General features: G+C 46.2%; 1 protein-coding gene across 4 annotated transcripts in view; it reads left to right on the top strand.

Annotated features, from left to right (window-relative positions):
* Positions 1–20,359, top strand: part of GEMIN6 (gem nuclear organelle associated protein 6) — an 87,090-nt gene extending 66,731 nt beyond the window's left edge. For all 4 annotated transcript variants that reach the window (XM_086927184.1, XM_086927181.1, XM_086927183.1 and 1 more), the window contains one exon: positions 19,736–20,359. In XM_086927184.1, coding sequence (XP_086783310.1) covers positions 19,736–20,099 — 364 coding nt within the window. In that variant the 3' untranslated portion in view covers positions 20,100–20,359. The remainder of the gene's footprint in view (positions 1–19,735) is intronic.
* Positions 20,360–20,686: the final 327 nt, after the last annotated feature.

The following is a 20,686-nucleotide window of genomic DNA, read 5'->3' as shown; positions in this document are numbered from 1 at the left end:
CAGTGCTCAATCAGATCAAGTGTTCAAAGAGTTTGCCCTCAGGGGGGAGTCGAGAAGTATCCATTTCAGTGCCACCTCTTCATGTTCAATAGGCATTGTCTTTAGACCCTGAACGGTTTTGGGTCTCACCTGTCCGGTCTTCTCGTGTGGTGTCTAGACGTATTGGCCCTCTGTGATGACCTCAGGTCCTAACCCATCTTTGATCTTCACTTATGCCCTCCTTTGGTAGTCGATTTGTGTCTGGTTCGAGCCGCCCCACTCTGGCCTCGCTGTCCTTCCTAGGAGGTGTCAGACTCCGCAGGTGGAAGTCCTAACAATCTCAACCCCTCATTCAATTCAGTGATGTGTCTCATCTTATTGGTATGTTCAAAGCTGAATAGGCAAGTCCACCTGTATCTTATATGCTCTTCACGCTGCTTTGTCGTGAGGGATCTGAATTGTTGCCGTCGCGCCAAAGTGGCAGGTGCCAGATCTTGATTGATACTACATTTGTGATCTTGGAAGGAGATGTCATTTTTCATCCTTGCTGCCTGCAAAATCTGTTCTTTCACCTTGAAGGAGTGAAACTTTGCCAGTATGTCTCTCGTCCGCCGCAGCTCCCCTTTCGGTTGGCCTCCTACCAGTGTGCCCGACACCAGCTTTGTTTTAACCGTCTGTGGGCTAACGATCTCCACAAAAAGGCCCTCAAGGCACGCTTCGAGGTCGGGTCCCTCTGCTGCTTCTTCCAGGTCCCGAATTCTGATGTTGTCTCGCCGCACCCTATTTTCCAAATCTTCAGGCCCTCCCCGGAATCCTGACACACAGGTTGGCCTACGAAGCTGGGAGTCTCCTCTCTTTCCCGCTGAATGGTGCTGGTGTAAGGCAAGGCTGGGATAGCCTGACGGTGCTGGCAGCGCCCTAGCCCAGTGGGGCTGTGGAACCAGTCCTCCTGGAACTTGTTACCCCTGGAGGGGGGCTACTTCAAGGCAATATCCACGCCCCTCCTGTCTCCATAGAGATGTAGCAACTCATGTGCAACCTCCTGCCTGTCCAGTGCTGGGCTTTACGACGTGATAGTGTCGACCAAGGGAGCTCCTGAATCTCTCATTACATGCCTCGCGTCCGAAAGGCTGCCATCTTAGTGTCAGGCAGGGGACCTATGCAGGCAACGAGGCTCCAGTGCCGGTGCATTTGAGAACAGCGTTCGGGAGGGAGTATGTAAAAGACCCGTAGAGCGCCTACGCAGCTGGGGGTTGTGATGTTTCCGCTGACTCACTCTGTACTTGTGGAGTCTCCCTCCAAGGGTCTCGTGGCACCAGCGAGATGCCTGTGTTGAAATCGGCAGGTATACCTTTCCGAGCCTTCAACCCAAGAACTACCATGTCGACGGAATACTAGGAGCAGAGGGCATCAGCCTCACAACCTTGAGAAAGCCCCGGCGCAAATCGCCAAGAGGGGGCGAAACACGTGTCGGCTGTCCTTGTCCTATGAACAATAATAAAGACACTTCACTGCAATCAAAAATAGTTCTGTCCTTTATTCTATGATCTGGAAAGAACGGATACTAATCCTGAAAAACTGATGTGAATTTCTGTGGAGTACACACTTACCATTTCTCAAACGCTACTGCCTCCATGCCCCTTTCGCGGGTGCCTCGATTGTGGTAAGAGTATCCCTGGGAGTTGCGCTTGGCTTCCGGAGGGGCTGCTCTGGGTCCATCGGCCGCCATGTTGTGGAGCTGCGCGACCCACCGCGCCCGGCCTCAATGGAGCCTCGGAGCCGATGCCTTACTGCCAAAATTGTCTCCCCCCTTATCTCTGGTGGTTTCGTCGCATTTTGCTGTGTTGGGCCGGCGGATCAGTGATGCTTGCACGCGTTTATGAGCTCGAAATGCTGGCACGGACTGGGAACCGGAACGAATCGCGTCTGTTTGACAATCTTGCCCGAAAAACGCCCCTGTCAAACCTTTTTTTTATGTGGGATGAATGACGCACTTGCGCACTTTTTAGTGTACTTGTACTGGGACATGAAGGCACGAGTCTAACTCAACATTCATGGGGAGGTCCCTAACAATATAGGAGTCTTTAGAGTAGTAAGATAGGGTGTGTGTTAGCCCCACTTTTATTTAGTTTAAATATTAATAATCTCCACTCCAGCCTAACTACTATTACTCCTGACATCCCAAAAGTCAAAGGCTACCCCCTTCCTTCCCTCTTTTATGCAGTTGATGCAGTGTTCATGGTGCACACTCAACAGGCCTTGCGCATCCTAGTACGTGGACTTTATGGGTGACTTGGACATGCATACAAATTATACTGAATCTTGTATCATGTCCTGCGGCCCCAGAAAATGTCCACTCTTGCTATTGTGGAGAACAAATTTAAAATGCACTAGCACTTTTCCTTACTTAGGACTTACTTTCAATGCTACCGGTTCACGGTCAGCACACAGTACCCACTTCAGATCTAATATGAACAAGACGATTGCCACACTTTTTAGCCTACCCCAACCTAGGAGAGGTGAGCTCTTATACCCCAACTACAAATTTACAAGATGCTGTGCGTCCAGACAGCAACATATGACCCAGATATCTTGGGAATTTCTAAACCCGACTCCATCCAGAACAAAGAAAGTAGGTCCTGCAAAAAAGTCTCAGCGGTCCCCATCTCATCATCCAATTTGATGTGCCACAATGAACTGGGCCTTCCATTTTATAGTAGATTTTATTAAATCCTGACCACCCCATCCCATTACCCCCCCCCCCCCCCCCCTTTGTGCACAAATGATTAGTCTTAGAATAGATATTAAAGACTGTCTCAGTTGTGACCAAGGTCTCGCGATCCCTGGTTGGCAGGATTGTAGGCAAGTCTTCTTAAGTTTGACTATTGCATGTATTTACGGACCCTGAGCTCTCCATTGGTATTCGCAAAAAACATCTTCAGTGAGCTTTGTATGATTCCGCTCATGCTGAAAGAATGATTACGGAGATGAGGAACTAGACTGTGGTAGCCTATCTGAAGATAGTCAAGTTACAAGATATCTGTTTGGACTAAAGGGTCGCTGGAGCACAGTTTATTGTTCCAATATAGGGCCGGAACAATCAAATACCTACTGTGCTTCCCTCTGGATTCTCAAAGAAATGTTGATCTAATACCTTGCCCCCATGATGGGAAAACCGGGCAAACCACACTATTTCCTATTTTTTTGTTTCTTTTATTCAATGTACACTATGCAGTTCTTGCATCCCCTTATAAAGTGACTTAATAGTAATGATTTTAAGGTAGATTTTAATATATTATATCAATATTCTAAATGAAAAGGTAACTGTTCACGTAGGCACTTTTCTGAGAACGGCAGTGCGAACCCGTAGCTCTATGAATACAGATTAATCTGGATTGATTGATTATGCTGCTAAGAGTTGTGATTGCACTGAAAGCAAAGATCCTTCTTAAAAGATTTTTATACATTGCATATTACTATGTATTTATTGGTTTTTATTGCATAGGTCTGTGCTTTTATGGATACTTTGTGTACCCGAATAAAGATTTTGATCTTTAACTATTTCCGTCATGATTTTGGAAGCCCAAAACAAGGTGTTTCTGTAGCAAATCATATATTTTTGGGTGTTAAGATGTTTTGTATTAAAGAGGTGGATCGTATTCAAGTTGATGATAAATACAGAGTTATTGCTTTATAATTTAGACCTGCCAAATATTATTGCTTAATTGAATATACCTGATGGTGTACAAGAAAAGATAGATACTCAAGGTCTTACATTCTGCTTTGCTGTAGCTTTAACATTTTACGCCACCTTTTCTTGATGAAGGCTAATACTAGTTTGAAAAGTGGAGATGGTGAAGACAGAGCTGCTGTTTGGATGTTGAAGAAAGAATCAACAGAACGCTGAACTGTTGGCATTTTTTTCTGCTTCCAAACACTTATTCCTTTAGAATTTATTATTTTTAGTAGATGGGTCAATTGTGGAACTATCAGCAGTTGCATCTGAGCATACTTATGTCTATCTGACCATGCACCACCAATTTGAGTGCTGGATTTAGTTTCAGAAAAGCCCACGTATAGCCCATGAAAAGTTAACCCTTTCCCTTTAAAAAGCTCAGCATTGGTATTTTTAACTGAGTTAAGGTATTTCTTAGTTTTGGAAGAGTAAGAGGAGATTGGTGAATGATATCTATACTAATATAATAAAGAGAGAGCCCAAACCTTTGAGGCGGGTAATCTCAGGAACCACAGCACCAATCACAACACCCAATACAGCGTTGGAAAGGGCAGTTGCAGCAGAAGGACATACGCTATGCAGACGCCCACCATATACATTTAAAAGGTAAAAGAACCGTGGCAGCAAAGTAGTCCCTTGTGGGCGTGTCTGCGTTGTGCTGTGGGCGTGTGCTGGGGGCGTGTGGTACGTTCCGCCCTTCATGCCATGTCTCATATCGTGGGCGTGTGCTGTGGGCGTGTGCGGGGCGCGGTATTACGAGGGAAAAAAGCGAACGTTGTGCCCAATATTTCATTGTATTTTCTTTCCAGGTTCTGTACATTCCAGCTCCGGGTGTCCACCCTGCTCCCTTTAAATACCCCTGCACCGCACAATCAAAACCCACCCATACTCCTTAAAATACCCCAACACCCTTAAACACTAACCCATCTTAACCCTATAAATTAACCCTGTACCCCAAAACCCAAACCTATCCCTGAACCCTAAAAATACCCCAAAACCCAAACCTAGCCCTGAACCATAAAAATAACCCTGTACCCCCAAACCTACCCCTGAACCCTAAAATACCCCTGTACCCCAAAACCCAAACCTGGCCCTGAACCCTAAAAATACCCCTGTACCCCAAAACCCAAACCTGACCCTGAACCCTTAAAATACCCCTGTACCCCAAAGCCCAAACCTACCCCTGAACCCTAAAAATACCCCTATACCCCAAAACCCAAACCTAGCCCTGAACCCTAAAAATACCCATGTACCCCAAAACCCATACCTATCACTAAACCCTAAAACTACCCCTGTACCCCATAGCCCAAAACTATATCTGAACCCTTAAAATACCCAAACACCCCAAAACATATACCTCGGTACCCCCAAAACATAGACCCCTATACCCATACTTACCTTATCCAAACCTTAAAAAAAACCCTGCTTTTACCATTCATGCATTTACAACGAATTTCGTTGTAAATGTATGCGTGGTAAAAGGATATAAAATGTAATGCCATGCGTTATAATGGCATTGCAGAGTCATGGTACTTTCGTAATGAAAGTATGCAGAGTGATGGTATGAGGAAAGAATGTTGCGGAATAATAGGTGTTTACCCTCCCCCGGTAAGTACATTGATGGCACGGCGGCCCACATCTCCAGCAACATACTCATATTTTTTCACCACCGATTTGAAAAATGCACAGGTCTCTCTCATTGATGCCCAGCACCGACATACACTTTTAGACACACCTTCCGCCACAAGTTCTAGAATTGCGAACTTTAGAGCTGGAGAGCTACGTTCGAATCTCTGCATCAGCTCAACATCCTGCGATTCCAGGCAAATCGCTTTGTCTTCCCGTGCCTTCCACAAATGAATGTGTTCTTCTGTAATGTAAATTGTGCTCATGCCATGTTGTCGAGTTCGCGCTATATAATATTGCAAGGAAAAATAAAGTAGGGAAACTCGAGTTCACACACTACTGAACACGCACTCTTAAGTGCATCAGCAGTGCACTGTGAATCGGAGCGTTTCACAGGCCTGTCACAGATAAGAAATGCTATCATAACGAAATCCTACAAAACCATATACTACTGGCCGGCAGCAATTCATACCCGGACAGCGTCGGGACGGGCTGCTAGTAAAAGATACAATGGCTGATCATGAAACAGTTACAGAGGGTAAGCGGTTAAAAGTGGCTGAAACCTGCAAGACAAAAACCTTCAGAGCCAAGAATTTAAAACTGTTGGTGGACACAGAGGTAATACAAAAAGTGAGATGAATAAAACCTAGTGATTAGGATTGATACAAAATGAATATCCTCATTCAATTTGGAAAAAGGACACTGCTTCTTTTATGATTAGGTAGACTTTATGGGAGCAAGTTGTACAATCTGGAAAGTGTGTTAGCTGATAGGTTGTTACCAAAAGTAAATAAATTGGTACACTTGAGAACAGGTCTAGTCAGGTTCCAATTTACAAAGCTACAAGAAAAGGATCTTTTGGAGATTGTATCTTTACCTGCATGCTAGAAAAAAAGGCCAACCTGTCTAAAGCTATATTTTTTTTCTCTCCTCCTTTCTTAAAGGACAATCTGCTATTCAAACTTTGTTTTGCAAACAAAAATCTCACAAATTAAATACGTTTTCAGCAGTAACTCAGTTATCAATTTGGGGGGCGTGGCCTGACAGCATGGCCGGCTAGTCGCATACCTGCGTAGCTCCTGCCTCAACAGTCGAAATCCTACTGGAATCTTGGTGGAATCGTGACCTTTGATACACCAATCTACATCAGAGCACCCCCTGGTCCCGAAGGGTCTTGGTTGGGACGTGAAAAGACAGCCCTCTGCCGGATAAAACAACCTCGGAGACCCGCCGGAATACTGATAAACAAGATGGCGGCCCGGCCTGTCCTGAGAGGTAAGGGTCGCTGTCCGCTGCTCCGGATTACTCACGGCCGGACCCTCTGCCCTTGCTGCAGCGATTGGAGGCTGATAGAAGCAGTGAGGAAGACGAGGGGCTGCTTGGTTCCCCCGGCCGAAGTGAAACCAGAGGCCCGGGTGCGCTATTTAGGCAAGCCCGGTGCTGCATCACTGTCGCGACTAGCCCACCCTGCCACGCACACCCGGGCACTTCACTGGGGTCGTTGCGCTGCCTTGTGGACATTTGGACTGCTGGATTGAGGCTCCTGTTCTGGGGGTGAGTCTACCCCCTCCTTGAGAAGACACCAACTGCAGCAGCTGGGTCGTGCAGCCCGCGACGGTGACCGGCAGCTGGGGCACTTGCTCAGCGGATTGACGGAGGCTCCGCCTGGCCGTGCGCCTGTGGAGGCAGATAGAGGCTTGAACAAGTGGCCCATGACAGAGATCAGGCCGGAAGTGACCTTTGGCAGACTCCGGACATTACACGAGGTGGACTGAGAGGCAAACCATCTTATCGTGGCCTATTGTTCTGGACCGGGGGTAGCGCGGGGTGACTGCGCGGGTATCCTCGAACTCCGGTTGGTCCCTGGGCCGGTCCTTGCATCATTAGCCTGAAAGCGAGAGATCACCAGGGAGCGCCTGGCAATATTTCCACTGGACATGGGAAGAAATAGACTCCTTAGAGGCACCCAATCCAATAAAATCATGCAATACACGGTGCCGGGCCTGACCTCCGCTGACCGCCTTAGACCAGATCCAGAACAGGTATCACATCAGGGATCAGCACCCCACGACAAGTCTGACATTCTGGAGGCCATATGAGAATTCACAAGTGGCGCTGGAGTAAAAAATGGATGAGATGGCCATGGACATCAACCATCTGCGCCTGGTTCTCAGAAAGGTGGCGGACCTGGTTACCACCACTGAAGGAGACCTGAGCACGTTGCAGACCGAAGTCGAACAACTACATGCAACAGTATCTGCATTCCAGGAGCACACAACCTGTTCGAAGATAGGCAGACGACGCAGAGGGGCGGTCAAGAAGGAACAACCTCCCTTTTTGGGGTTTTCCTCAATTTTGGGGGTTTTCCAGAAAGGGCGGAGGGTCAGCAGCAGATCTATTTCTGGAGGAATGGATTCGCTCCGCATTCCCAAACCTCAGGCTCCCTAAGATGTTCGCAGTAGAACGGGCCCAACGCTCCCTCGGTCACCCACCGAAACCGGGGTCCCCACCCACAGCTCTGATTGTTCGTTTGTTCAACATTAGGGACTGGGACCGATCCTGCAATTTATTTGCACAAATGGTCTGCCCAGGTTTGAAAATTGTGATATCCACATTTACCCAGGCTATACCAAAAAAGTACAAGACCTGCGAAACGACTTCTTGGAATCAAATGTCAATTTTGAAACCTCAATATCAAATATAGTTTAATGTTTCTGGCCCTGCTCCGTGTACAATATGAGGACAGAGTTCATATTTTTGGTACTCCGTAGGAGGTAACAGACTGGATGGACGCGCTGGGCCTGGCTGGACAGGACCAAAACCAAGGCTGGCAAGAACAGAGGAGGAGGAGTGGTCGGCAACGGAACCAACAGGGCCACATTGGAGAATGACGACTCAGGATGCGGGACTTGTCAGATGGAGGTTGCATAATGGTTGGGACGGATGGCACCCTACTAACGAAGATAAAGGCGATCCCGACGCAGAACCAGTTAGCTCCCGAGACACTTGAGGGCCAGTACCTGAATTGAAGCATTGGGGTATTTGGTCATTGAAACTGTAAGTACAGGACTTGGCCCAGAGGGGATTTGACTTTGGTACGGAACACCTATAAGGGTCCTCAAGCCCCAGGGACCTTGGGGAGGGAGGGGGGGGGGGACGTTCTTGAGAAGATAGGCACTATTCCGCCAATCTACAGTTCAGACATTACAACTGTAGTGCACTGAGCCAGCCTAGCTAGACCACCAGTCCAGGCGGGGTCGTGCGGTGCCCGACAGCTTGGCTGTATATCTGAGATCGGGAGGGTATTTTGCTTGTGAACCTTAAGTTTAAAGTTGGGGAGGGTGACCGCTATGGGGCGGGGTCCTGAGTCCTCAGACCAGGGTTGGGTTGTGAGAATAAAGTACTACTACCTTTGGGAGGGGGGAGATGGGATTTGGGGGTTCACAATGTTATGTTTTACAGTTTAATGCAGGGACTGTACTATGCCGCGTTACCAGAGGTCCTGAGAGACTTCAGCGCGAGGGGTCCCTAAACTCCTGGAAATTTCTTTGGAAACCAGCGAAAACGGCATACTCCCAGATTCCATGCGCAAAGCATTGAACTTGATGATCCGCAAACCGGGGAAGGATCTCCTGCTCCCTAGTTCGTATTGGCCAATTTTCATGCTGAACGTGAGTTTTAAAATTATTAGCCAAGTGTTGGCAAGTAAGCTCCTCCCGTATCTCCGGCAGCTGGTGCATGACGACCAGTCAGGTTTTTTGCCAGGCAGGAATGTATTAAGGAATATCTGCCAACTTGTACAAGTTATGCAATCATTGGAGGGTACTTCTCAACAGAGTACCTTGGTATTCTTAGATATCGAACTAGCGTTCAACTCGATGCAAAGGGAATATTTATGGCAGGTGCTTCTGAAAATGGGGGTAGGCGTGGGTTTCATAAACTGGGTGAAACTACTCTATGCTCAGCCGGTGGCGAGGGTTCGCACAGGTTGGTACGGGTCGGATGCAATATCAATAGAAAGGGGGACGCAACAAGGGTGCCCGCTCTCCCCCTTGCTGTTCGCCGCCATTGGCATGTCTCCGTGTGGTGCTCATGGGGCGGGGCATTTGAGTGGGTGGTACGGAACATTTTGTATCCCTGTATGCCGACGGTGCTCTGGTATACCTGCGCCAGCCGACCCAGTCATTGCTGATAATGTTTGCGGTCTTAAAGCAATTTGCTGGAGCCTTCGGACTTTACATTAATAAATTAAAACTATATGCGACTGGGTCGGCGGATGAGAGGGACGGAGTCCAGCTTCCCAAGATGGGGCTCCCATGGGTAGCGGACACACTGCGCTATGTTAGCATATGGATAAGTAGGGATGAGAACAGCTTCTACCTGCACAATATGGGGAGGATACTTAGGGTTCTCCGGGGCAGTATTACCTTCTGGAACACATTTAAACTCTCATTGATGGGGAAGATCGCCTTGATAAAAATTGGGGTTTTGCCTAGATGTCTCTTCACAATGCAGGGTTCCTTCTCTGAACTCCCGCATCGGGTATTTATAGAATTAGACGTACTGCTCATACAACTGCTATGGAACGGGAAACTTTGTCGCATCAGCCTAGAGGTCATGAAGCGTAGGTGGGGCAAAGGAGGTTTAGAAATTCCAGATTTAGAACTCTATTACTTTGCATCACAACTACAGCATGCTAAAGTCTGTTTGGACACGGACCCCTCCTGGGAAAGGTCCCTACTGGCAGACACGTATGGAGACAGACAGTTAAGTACACTCCTTTGGCGGGGGCGACGGGAACAATGTCCTCCATTGGTGCGGTTACTTGCAGCAATATGGAACCGAGTGGTCAGGATGCTTATCCGAAACCGGCCATATGCCCCAGAGGCGGATTTCTGGCTTATGCCACCCTTCGCTCAATTTGAGCGGGTTATGCCAACTGACAAATGGAAGGAAGAAGGCTGCCTAATGTTGTCTGACCCATACCTGGAAAACAGATTCATTATACCTGAAAAACAGATTCATTACCTATCAGGAGACAGTAGCTACCTTTGAGCTGGGATCAGGACAATTTCTGCAATATGCCAAAATAGCAGCAACAGCACAGGAATGATGGCCCTCGTTCCCAGAGGCCCTGGGGTACACCCATACCTTGGTCACTATGATCGCCATGGCTGGGAGGGCGGAAGCTTGTCACCCACCTATATAGGGCGTTGAGGGACGATAAGAAATGTGGACCTGTTAGACCTGACATCATTGGCTTGAGTCTCTCCTCCATTTTTTTCTGTTTGCCTCCTCTATTTTCAATGTTTTTGCTGGTATATCGCTTTGGGCACTGTGCCACTGCTGATCAGTGCCACAGTGCAAGTGCTCCCTATGTAAAATTACTGTATTGATTGAATTCCATTTTGGCTTATTTGGTTTACTGTCAGTCCCTAGTCTAGTGCACCAGGAGTGCCAGGGCCTATAAATACAAATGCTGCTCGTGGGCTTGCAGCACATGTTGTGCCACCCACAAGAGCGGCCTAGTAAAAATATGTCTGAAGGTCTGCCATTGCTAGACCTACGTGCAGTCTGGTACTGTCACGCTGACTAAAACCTTCCCTTAACTTCATGTTAGTCACCCCTATGGTAGGCCCACGGGCAGGGTGCATTGTAAGCATAAGGTAGGACAAGCCTGACCAAGTTGGCATGTCCTAATAGTGAATTACAGCCATATTCGTTTTTCACTATTGTGAGGTTACCTGCTCTCCATTAGTTAGAATGGGCTGCCAGGGTTATTAATGCTATAATCCTAGCTGGCTCGGGGAGCATGGTGCAATGTCGAGTTTGGTATCCCTGAACTCAGGGTTTAATCACGCATCCGTTTGTGTGGATGGTTTTTGGGCTCTGGGTTTGAAAATAGCACTTTTAGAAAGTGGCTATTTTCTTGTCTAACTATTTCTGGTTTCTGCTGGTTTGGTGTATGTGACAGGAGCTGGGTGGCTCCAGAGGTCTGAAAGAGTCAGTGTGGGGTGAGTGGTGCATTTGCATTGAGAGTAGAGGGATAGTAGTTCCTGATAGCCTGCCCTACCTGATACAATGCTGGCTCCACCTCCTGCCAGGCCACTGATGACTCTGTGCCTGCCAGGGACGATCCTGGCCCCACCTCCTACAAAAAGGCCGATAGCTCTGCTCCTGCCAGTGACAATGCTGGCTCCACCTCCTGCTGGGCGTCTGAGGACCCAGCCCTGCACAGTGAATAGGCCAGGTGCCTCTGCCTGGCTACACCCACAACAGACCCAGGATGTGGGGGAAATTCCCCTGCATGGACAAAGGGATCAAAGCCAAAAAGGGGTATAAGAGAAGGACCCCTGAACCAAGAATTTAGATCACTTCTGACAAGGAACCCTGAACCAAGGACAAGAAGCCTGCTGATCCAAGGACTTGCCTACCCCGTCTGCCAGTGTGCTGTTTGCTGGGGGAATCCTGCAAGTGCTTCTTTATTTTTGCCAAGGAACCAGGAGAGAGGAACTGAGTGTGTACTCTCAAGCTTTGCTAAAGAAAATCTCCAAGGGCTGGAAGAGTGCCAGCCTCCTGTTGAAGTCACAGGGCTAAAGGACTTCACCTATCTGCTAAAAGTGCTTGTTGCTGGAACTTGAGAATCCAGCACCTCTGAAAGAAACCAGCAATCTCGACGCCGACGGACGCCGCCGAATCCAGCTCGACATCGTGAGTAACGGCTCCAGTGTCCCGCTTCCTCGACGCCGGCCGCCGAGCCCGATCGACGCTAGTAGCGACGCCAGTGAGTAGTGAGTTTGGCTCCAGCTCCAAGTGACCCCGTGTCTGCACCGTCGCTGATCGCATCGACTCCGAGCCCTCTCGACGCCGTGAGCGCTGCTCACTCTTGCAACATCATCATCAACATCGACGACGCCGTATCCTGCTTCGCCTCGGGAGCGCAGCTCCTGCCTGACATCTGTCGACGCCGCTGAAGGTCGCCCCGACTCCGAGGCCCGATCAACTCCGAAGACGCGAGCCGGACATCTCGACGCCGCTGATCATCGCGTGCTTCGCTTTTCCAAGGTACTGTGTTGTTGGGGGTCCGTGTGACTTCGGGCTCGACGTAGCGCTCCTCGCGGTCGACGCCGAACCCTTTGGATTAACTTTGCCTCGACGTCGTGTGACTCCAGTGTGGGTTACATTGTTGCCAAGAACTGTTATTTAAAGAAGAAGAGTTGCTTTTGTTACTAAAGACTTTCTGCTAAGAAGAAACTACACTTGAACTATTATTTTTCCTTCCAAGAGTATTTATTAAGATTGTGGTATATTTTTGTCGTTATTTGGTCTTGTGCTAAGCCTTATATAAAAATCCTTATTTTTATAATACTACTGTGTCGTGTCCATTTGTAGTGTATTCACTCTATTACTGTATGTGGTCATAAATGCTTAACGCACTGCCTCTGAGATAAGCCTGTCTGCTTTGCCAAGCTACCAAGGGGGTGAGCAGGGGTTATCTAAGTGTGTGATTCCCTTGCCCTGACTAGAGGAGGTGAGTCCCTATTTGTCAGAAGTGTATACCTCTGCCAACTAGAGACAGCCAAGTCTAACAGGACCCATAAAAGTAGAGGAGAAATGGCAGTGGGTGTGTCCGCAGGAGAAAACACCATGAGACTGAGAGAAAATCCACGAGAGCGTACACAAGGTGTCGGTATGTAATAGATTCAAGCAAATTCAGTATAACATAGTACATATGACCTACCTTTCACTCAGGCGGCTCCACGCCATAGATGGTTCTAGAGATCCACATTGCACTAGATGTCGCCATGTCCAGGCGGATTTTCCATATATGGTATGAACCTGTCCAACAATTCAGACGTACTGGATGGTGCTCCTAGAGGACCTGAACAGAATAACAGGGTGGACGATTGCCATGGATGCGCGCTCTTGTCTCCTCAGCTTAATTCCTTGTGACCCTAAATGCAAGACGAGCAGGCGGTTCCTGGTTTTGGGACTTATAATAGCTAGGCGACGCATAGCGATTCATTGGTTAACTCAGCAAGGACCGCTGCTGGCGAACTGGAAAATAGACTTGAGGGAGTGGGCTCTGGCCGAGGAGGGGCATATGTGTAGCATGTAAAAAGCTTGAAAGAGCATGGCGCCTTAATTTCTGTCCTGAAATCAAAACACAATATAAAATAGCGCAAAAAATATATAACAGAACTATACGACAGTCTAAGGCAGCTCACTACCATACCCGCATTATGGAGGCAGAAAACTCCTCCAAGGAACTGTATCAAATATACAAAGAAATCTCCATAGTGGATGCGACTCCCTCCTCCCAAAAGGATTCTGTTAAAACTTGCAACAATATTGCTCAGTACTTCTCAGGAAAGATCACCAAAATATATGCCAGCTTTTCCAGTAACATAAAACCGGCATCTGAGTTTACCGAAAATGATAATTTATCAAACACTACAGAGTGCCTTGGCTCTTTCGTAGTTCCTCCCTGTGAAGCTCTAGCTAAAATGTGCAAGAATATCAAATCTGGATCTCCTCGAGATCCTGCGCCTCCGAAAATTCTAGCGGAAGCTTTCCCTGTACTAGAGCCTCACTTCAGACATCTGCTCCAAGTCTCTTTCTCCACTGCGTGTTTACCAGCGGAATGGAAACGGGCAGTAGTGTTACCGATCAAAAAAAAGCCGAACATAAGTCAAGACATTCTGGAAAACCTCCGTCCAATATCTTTGCTACCTTACCTTGCTAAGCTAGCTGAGAAAATCGCTAACACCCAACTTATGGAACATCTAGAAGCTCATAATGTCTTCCACATATCTCAATCGGGGTTCAGATCTAAATTTTCCACAGAAACGGCTCTCCTGAGAGCCACTGAAACCCTACGGGAAGGAGCGGATCAGGGCAAAACCATGGCGCTCATCATGCTAGATCTCAGTGCCGCGTTTGACACTGTAGCGCATTCCATTCTGCTACAGTGTCTAAACAAAGCGGGAGTCATCCATAAGGCACTGGGATGGCTGAAAGCTTTTCTGAACAACAGAAGCTTTCAAGTCCAAAGAGGAACCTTTCTCTCAGACAGTGTGATGCTTGAACAGGGGGTGCCTCAGGGCTCTGCCCTGAGTCCAACCCTGTTCAACTTATACATGGCCCCCCTGGCAGAAGTGGTGCAATCGTTCAGCGTAGAGCTTGTCTCTTACGCCGACGACACGCAACTTCTCATATCATTATCTCAGGCCCCCTCTCTGGAAGCAGATAACTTTAACGCTTGCATGAGTAGGCTTGCCACTTGGATGACAGAACACTGTCTAAAACTAAATGGCACCAAAACGGAGGTCCTCGTAATTGGAGGCAATGAGGCAAAATGGACTAAAGAATGGTGGCCCAACTGCTTGGGTCCGTTGCCCCCTCCCAATCGGGAAGCAAAAAATCTAGGTGTCTGGGTAGACAACAAATTGTCTTTTGATAGCCACATCAGGAAAACGGTAGGCAAATGTTTTGGAGTGATGAAAACGCTTAATCGCACCCTTGATCTGTTGCCTCTAAATTCCAGACGCACCATGACGCAAGCACTAATTACTTCCCGTATGGACTACGGGAATGTGCTGCTCCTAGGAACATCTGCCAAAAACATTAAGAAACTACAGGTTCTTCAAAACGCTGCAGCGCGTCTAGTGCTAAGGCTCCCCCGTAGAGCCCCCTCGAGACCCTCTCTAGCATCCCTCCACTGGCTACCTATTAGCAAGAGGATTGTTTTCAGAGCCCTGTTATGGTGCCATAGGATCATCCACCAAAGAGCGCCGGCTTATATGTCGGATCTCGCATCCCTCTATGAACCTAATAGATCCCTCAGATCGAAAGGCATGGGTTTGCTCAGAACTTATTGCCCCAAGAAAGCCAGAATGGGAGGCAGATCCTTCCGATCATTAGCGGCCAGGCACTGGAATCTCCTGCCCACGGACACCAGGCTAGAGACCAATGAGGCCTCTTTTAGGAAGAGGCTGTAAACGTTTCTATTTACTTCATAATGGCTCCTCTCTCTCTCCTCATAAATGCTCTCTCCACAGCGCGGGGACACGCCGGGAGGCGTCACCAGGCGCTTTATAAACCCCTTTAAACTAAACTAGAAGAGATGACAAACTACCTGAGGTACTGCTGGAGTGGGGGATGATGGTCCAGGGGATAGCGGAGGTATCACTAGATGAGACAATATCCAGCAGGGTGGTGACACACAATCAGGAGGAGAGACATGAGGGAACCCAGAACGTTTTGTAAGATACATCTCAAGTTGCACGGACCCTGCGGGGGGCAGGGGGGGGTTGAGGGTAGGCCTAGTTACAGTTGGGTTACCACAAAACAAAACATGTCAGATTGGAAAACTTCCACAGAGGAGAGTATATGTCTAAGTTCCTGAGTCTATTATTGGAATGTTCCTTGAGTCAGCTGTTGTATATGAGATGTGTAATTGTATATGAACATGGTCTATATATTTGGAAGAACAAAACTAATAAAGAAATATTTTTTTTTTAACTGGGTTATCAATTCACAGAAAGTAAGTCTAGATTGATTCCCTAATCTCTAACATTCAAGGATCAAGGCTGTCATTTACTTTTGAATATATACAAAAAGAATTTAGTTCCCCGGTATAGAGTTGATTTCAAGGGAAGTATTTCAGCAAATGAAAGAATTACAAGCAAGTATCGCCAATCAACCTAGATTACAACATTATTTACTGTAATTAGGCAAAACATAATATTCATCAAGTTCTGAATATTCTAGGCATTACTAAGGGTAAGGACTAACTACATGTTTTATAAGCACAGTTGCGGAAGTCCTTAAAGTTTCTGTGGCGCTGTTTAAAAATTATGAATTTTGTAGAACCTGTTCAGAGGGGCTTTTTGTTTCTTACTCCAAAATGCTACTGCTCAGACCTGTACAAATGGAAAGCTCTGGGTTTCTGCATTTGTGGCAAAGGATACAAAACCGAGCTGTCCCATCTTACCTTTATTTGCACTGGCACCATTTGCTATAGCTTGCTGGAATTAGTAGGATATGATGGCTGGAATCAGATAGAGCTAAAAGGTCTGTTATATATACTGATTTTAACCCTCAGTCCCTTTAGGGACACATTTGTTCCTCTGCTGTGTGTCATAACTTAGGGGGTCTATTAAGATGGCGGTCGGAAAATCAGCCCGACCGCCATGGTAGCGTGAAAAGACTGCCTGCAAGGAACGCGGCATTACCGCCGGTTCGATTAGTATGCTCTGTAGTCGAAATGCGACCGCAGCGGTACGATAGCAGGCATTAACATTGCGGCGGTTGCTGCTGCCAGCAGCACTACCGCGATATGAAAAGGAGCATGTCATGCATATCACTGCACTGAGTGCCAGGCACTGCACAGTGACTGCCACCTGGTACAGGGACATGTAGGGGGTACCATGGGTAATCCCCCCCACCCAGTGCACTCACACAACCCCTCAATACATTGGGGGCCAGCAATGGACCCCGGATTCATTCTCTGCATGCCTTGCCATGGCGGTCCCACCGCCTCGGAAAGGCTGGCTACCGCCGGCATCATAATCATGCCGGCTGAGCCTGGCCCTGCACCGGCACCATTGTAGCGATCCAGTTCCACCCGCTAGGTAGGCGTGCGGACTGCTACCGGTAGAAAACGGGCAGGTGGAAAATCTCACCGCTGCGGTCGTCACCTCCATGCTAATGGGACCAGCAGTGGAGTGGTGTGGCTCACTGGTTAGAGGCGGCAGACCCGGAAGCAGAGAACGGCCCGGGTCCAGGGTTCAATTCCCGGCGGGGTCGTGGACCAGGGTCAGCGAACTCGATAATTCTCACCTCTGTGCCTACTCTAACCAGGGATCACACTCGGCAACTCTGGGCATTAGCTTGCCTCATCTCTACAACGGCCCCCCAAATTCGCCGGGGATGCCTGGTTTCACCTTGGAGATACCCAGTAGGGACCATCTCGCAGGGATAGCCAGAACGGGTTCCCCAACGGTCTACAGCGCCACGACGCCTCAGGGCAGCAGTGCGCTTTACAAGACACATACATTTACATTTTCTGTGCTGCGATCCCGGGCGGATATCTGCCGGCGGTTACCACCGCCGGCCTGGAGGTCGCCATCCTCATAGACCCCTTAGTCATTCATTTATCAAGCTATTTGGTGAATTGTGACAAGTGGAGCCTAACACCTTGGATCAGAATTATTTTCTGTTATCCTTTTCTGTAGTTTGATTTCATATATATGAATGCCTTTTTTTTTTTTGTTGCTTAGATACTTAAGAATTTAATTTCCATTAGTTTTGAGTTTGATTTGGTCTTTGAATCGACACCCTCTTGTTACTAAGTCCGAGAGACAGATTTTGATATATTGGAAAAAGTTGAAAAACTATTAAAGCCCACGCTACACGATAATTTTAGTTTAGTTAAGATCCCAATGCCTCTCTGGCTTATATTTTCAGCAATCCTGTTATGAAAATTCATTTTTTTCCATATATATTCAGATATGGTAATGGTTTTTCTCTTTCATATGATAGTTGAATTTGAAACCAAATAATTTGTTGCAGTAGTTATAGACTGCAGGTTTAAGGGAGATTTGCATTTCCTTATATAGAAAAGTATCACCAAATGTTCATAGTGAATTGAGTTACATACTCCATCTGTCTAGAGAAGCCAAGTTAACACTAACTAGAATGTTGTGCTTTCAAGGATGATAATTATTTGCATACCCTGTGTATGAAACATAGTGAGAGAAAGTTTTGAAAAATTGGTCCCCGAGAAACTCTCAAGACAAAACAATTGCACCAAAAAATAAGAAAATTGATTTGTAGATCAATTGCTAAGCATTCATGACCTACTTGTTTGCCATATATTATTTTATATGCGCAGTAGAGATTTTAAGAAATAAATACCTGCCTCTGAATAAATTAATTGAGAAAATTGATTTGGCAATTTTTGTATTTTCTGCTTATTATATAAAAAGAACCCCTATTTTATCCTTCTGCTGCCGTATTGTAAATATACGTCCAGATTCATCAATGTGAAGTTTTGCGAGCCTGAATTAGCGATTCATAAGGAATCTCTATTCCAGACTCGCAAAACGTGATTCATGTAGGATTCGCAATATTTTTTGCGAGTCCTACTGATTCCTTATTTGCGATTAGCTAATTGCTAATCGCAAATAAGGAATACTCCCCATTCATTCCTATGGGCCAAAAGGCCCATAGGAATGAATGGGGAGTATTCCTTATTTGCGATAAGCAATTTGCTAATCGCAAATAAGATAGCGATTTGAAGGGTGCCAGGGGTGTCCAAAGGACACCCAGTAGCACCCCTTAAATGCACATTTCAACAGGTGTTGCGCACACACATGACCTAAGGACATGTGTGTGTAACACGCAACGTAGAAAAATGCTTTTAAAAGCATTTTTCTAAGTTTTCACTATTTACCACGAGGTTTGACCTCGCGGTAAATAGCGGCCAAAATTTGCGATTTCGCAATTTTAAAATGTTTCAAGAATAGCATTTAAGGAATCTCTAATAGAGATTCCTTAAATACTATTCCTCGCAAATTTGCGAGTTTCTAAAATGGATTTTTGCATTTGGGATGATGAATCCCAAATGCAAAAATTTCATTCGCAAAGGGCCAGATTCTCAGAATCTGGCCCTTTGCGAGCTCAAATATGATTGATGAACCAGGCAGATTGTTTGCTTCTTTCCTCAGCAAAAATAGTTACACTGTTTTTCACTACTGTAAGGTTTCTGCAATGTGGAACGTTTTCACTTCAGATGGAAATAGAACACAGGTTTTAGTTTCATTGTGTTAAGATCAGGAATGTATTGTACTTTGCCAGGAGACCAATATGAACAATTAGATCAATAAACTTCTAAGTTATAAGATAGACCCTGATTTGACTCTATTATGTAAACTATGATTAACTTAATGGAACAATTGGAGACACGGTGAGAATGAACCTGTGCACTTTCAACGTTTTTTTGAGGTTTGACATTTTTATGAAATGTCACTGGAGTACCCAAATCTACACCTACACTGCGCTAGCCAGTTCTGTTTTGTAGGTTGCACCGGCATTTTAGCAGAACATGTGTAAGTATCCTATTCCAACTATATATGAAACATCAACAATAATTGCAAAGCTTGTCTTGTAATAATGATAATTATTGGGAAACACAACTGTATTTCTGTTTTATTGGAGACATTTCCGTGGTTCGCTTTGCACTGTCATTTTCTTTTGGGTTTTTCCAGGGTGGGATGAGTGAGGAATTGGAGTTGACTCAAGGAATTGTTTGTCATACATTTGAATGTAATGAACTTTGATATTATTGTTGTTGCCTGTGTCAACCTGTCCCGTTCTTTTCTTTTGTAGCATTGTCCTGGCCAACTTTCTAGAAGATGGTAAAGTGTCCATCAGAGCAATTATGGGGCATGCCGTTCAGAGTGTGGAAATCCTAAACGAATGCAACGATGAACAGAAGGAAAAACTTGTACATCTGTTCATGCCAGTGGAAAGCAAGATTTACAGTCAGGATTATTTAGAAAACAGGAAGGACAGCTTAAAAACGTGGTTGGAAGAAAACCACATCCCTGTAACAGAAAGTGGAAGAACACTGTGTGTGGCAGGCGTACTTACCATTGATCCACCTTATGGGCCAGAAAATTGTAACAGTTCTAATGAAATAATTTTATCCAGGCTCCAAGGTCTAGTAAAAACTCATATGACCCGTACATAACTGTAAGAGATTGTGTGACCCGTGCTAATTTCTGACCTTCATATTTGATATTCAGAGATCACATTATCACAAACACTGGTACAAGTTTTGTCTTGTATTAGATTTCCTATTGGGTTCTATTTCGCAATAGGACAAATGATGAAGAAAAGTCTAGTCTTTTGGTTATTGTGTTGAAATTCGATCTACGAGTTTGAGTCCTAGCTCTGCACTGTTTTCATGTGCTTTTGGGTAACGTATTAAACCGTGACAGGTGTATACTATTTGAAAATGGTCTTGTTTATTTTTTTGTATAGTAACCACAGGTGTTTTCAGAGACCTCTGGGTTTCAGCCCTCACCGAAGCCAAGTACATTTCCAGGTTTAGGAGATTGAAGTCTGCTAGATGTATCTAATGTATCATTGCTCTATTTTGGTGTCTATATGTTTTGATCACTGCACTTTTTGTCATGATATTGCACATCTAAGATTCCATATACAGACTATATAACAAGTGACAGATAATTCATATATTTAGCTAACAGGTTGAATTGATAAGACATCTATTGAATTTCGAATTTTAAAAGTATTAGGACTATTCAAAGCTCAACC

The sequence above is a fragment of the Lissotriton vulgaris genome, chromosome 6 (assembly GCF_964263255.1).
Source record: "Lissotriton vulgaris chromosome 6, aLisVul1.2, whole genome shotgun sequence".
NCBI classification, from domain to species: domain Eukaryota; kingdom Metazoa; phylum Chordata; class Amphibia; order Caudata; family Salamandridae; genus Lissotriton; species Lissotriton vulgaris.
This window is presented reverse-complemented; position numbering and strand designations above follow the sequence as displayed.